This window comes from Bos taurus, chromosome 1 (genome assembly GCF_002263795.3).
Source record: "Bos taurus isolate L1 Dominette 01449 registration number 42190680 breed Hereford chromosome 1, ARS-UCD2.0, whole genome shotgun sequence".
Taxonomy (NCBI): Eukaryota; Metazoa; Chordata; class Mammalia; order Artiodactyla; family Bovidae; genus Bos; species Bos taurus.
Window position 1 is genome coordinate 51940210 of NC_037328.1, and position 1903 is coordinate 51942112.

Here is a 1903-nt window from a genome sequence, read left to right on the forward strand (position 1 = left end):
AATATATAAACAATGCTGTGGTTTTCATGATTTTTTCTTTTGGAAGATATAATTATTTTTTCATAAAAATGTCATATATGTTAACATGTATTGGGTTTACTTTTTTAATGAATTAATATCAAGATTTATTTAGTTTTCATCTCTAATATGGAATATTGAGTGATAATAATTCATAAACAAAAGTTCTGTGGTGCTCAATTTTTACAAGTGAAAAAGAGTCCTGTGACTAAAACTTTTGACAGTTACAGCCCTAAGGTTAAAGAAATTCTAGACCAGCAGCTATTGTGACATCAGCTTCAGGTCAACCTATGAAAGATTTCACACAATTGCTCAGTATTTCACAGAGCTCTCCAGCTGAACTGCCCTATAAGAAGCTAACCATCGAAGAGGGCCTGCTATTGTCCTTGATGTTCTCCATAGGACATTCAACAATGTCACCGGGAAAGATACCCAACAAAGAGTAAGAGAAAAACCATTTCATTCTTCGATTTGTTTGCTTCTTTCTTTGATTTTGGTCAGGTTTCCCAACACTTTGTCTCTTGTTTCATTATGCAAGATGTACAAACTTCAAGCCAAAAGGGTAAAAGCTGCTGCTGGGCAGATGTGGAATTCAAATTTCTCCAAGATCAGACAATCTCTTAAAAATGCTTACCACAAATGTAAGAATCAGTATCCGAATTCAACCAGATGTCCAACTATGACTTCCCATGATTGTGATCAAGAGGACCTTAATGCTGATGAAGAAATGAATCTTCTGGTAATGCTCCAAGATATTAAAACCACCCAGCTTGAACTCCTCAGCCAAATGACTGGCATGATCTGTGCATTATCAAAAATCCAGGAAAAGACTGACTTCTTTCAGAAGCAGATGCAAGTCCTGGAAACCAAAATGAATGTTAATGAAAATAAACAGTGTGCAACAGCTGAAGATATCTTCTCTGTGAAGGAAGACGTTGATGCTTTAAAGAAGAAGGTGACAGAGCTGGGAAACCAGAATTCTTGCTCCAATGTACATTGTTTAGAGGTCCTGGATGGAGAAAAGGGTAAAGAGATCCTAGAACTTCTTCACAAAGTCACACAATCAGAAACTCTGAAGAACACACTGACCTCTATAGATTCTGAAATCTCTTCAGCAGAACCAGAGAAAGTGCTCAGTTATCCTAAGTCCACTGATCATCTTGAGGAAAAAACAATATCTCCCCAGATCAAAGCTCTGGAGAAAAGTAACTATCAAAATGCATTAAGAAGCTTCCAAAAAGCAAAGTCAAATATTTATATTTACCCAGACTTTAATACATGGATCAAGCTAACTTTTGTCCATGGAGGAAAGTGGAGATTTTTCCTCAGCGCAACCAAGTTAGAGGAATTCATCCAGTGGCTTCTTTCCAGGCCAACCCTCCCTCCTGAGGAACCACAAGTCATAACCCAGAAGTATTGTCTTTTCACTGGGCCTATCACAAACTTGACCACCATCTGTGTCTCTGTTTTCAACTACATTTATTGTCTTTTTGGTTCCTCAAAAGAGGAAGTAACTCGACTATAGAGTAATTTTCTGCTTTGCTTGGTACAAAATAAATGTAACCTGGCTATGCCAAGCATTCACATGTCTTTGTGGTTGCTGTGAACTCCTTGGTAGTAAAGTTAGCTCACTGTGCGTTGGCTGCCTGCAAAGTTTCTTTATGTCTACAGTAAGTTGAGGCATATCATCCCATTAGACAATTGTGATGCATTTTCTGCCAAGTTTCTTATTTTCCCAAAAGCAATTAATGAGGACTCCTCCAGTGCCCGTTTCATAGATAACTGGAAACAAAGAATAAAGGGGTCCAAAATGAGAAACACCTTTTAGTAGCCCCCACTATTGTCTTAGTGGCCTCTGCAGATAAGATCTGTGACACAGAGACAG

General features: G+C 38.0%; 1 protein-coding gene across 2 annotated transcripts; it reads left to right on the forward strand.

Moving 5' to 3' along the window:
• The first annotated feature begins 316 nt into the window (after window positions 1-316).
• Window positions 317-1602, forward strand: CCDC54 (coiled-coil domain containing 54). Of its 2 annotated transcripts, XM_024989702.2 has the most exons (2): window positions 317-460; window positions 557-1602. In XM_024989702.2, the coding sequence occupies exon 2, from the start codon at window positions 557-559 to the stop codon at window positions 1541-1543; it is 987 nt and encodes a 328-aa protein (XP_024845470.1). In that variant the 5' UTR covers window positions 317-460; the 3' UTR covers window positions 1544-1602. The 2 variants fall into 2 exon arrangements, with proteins under 2 accessions (XP_024845470.1, NP_001098960.1); NM_001105490.1 differs by having other exon boundaries at window positions 367-1598.
• Window positions 1603-1903: the final 301 nt, after the last annotated feature.

Bases quoted from the DNA above. Each gene is read 5' to 3' on its own strand.
- CCDC54 (XM_024989702.2), top strand. From the start codon at position 557: ATGTACAAACTTCAAGCCAAAAGGGTAAAAGCTGCTGCTGGGCAGATG.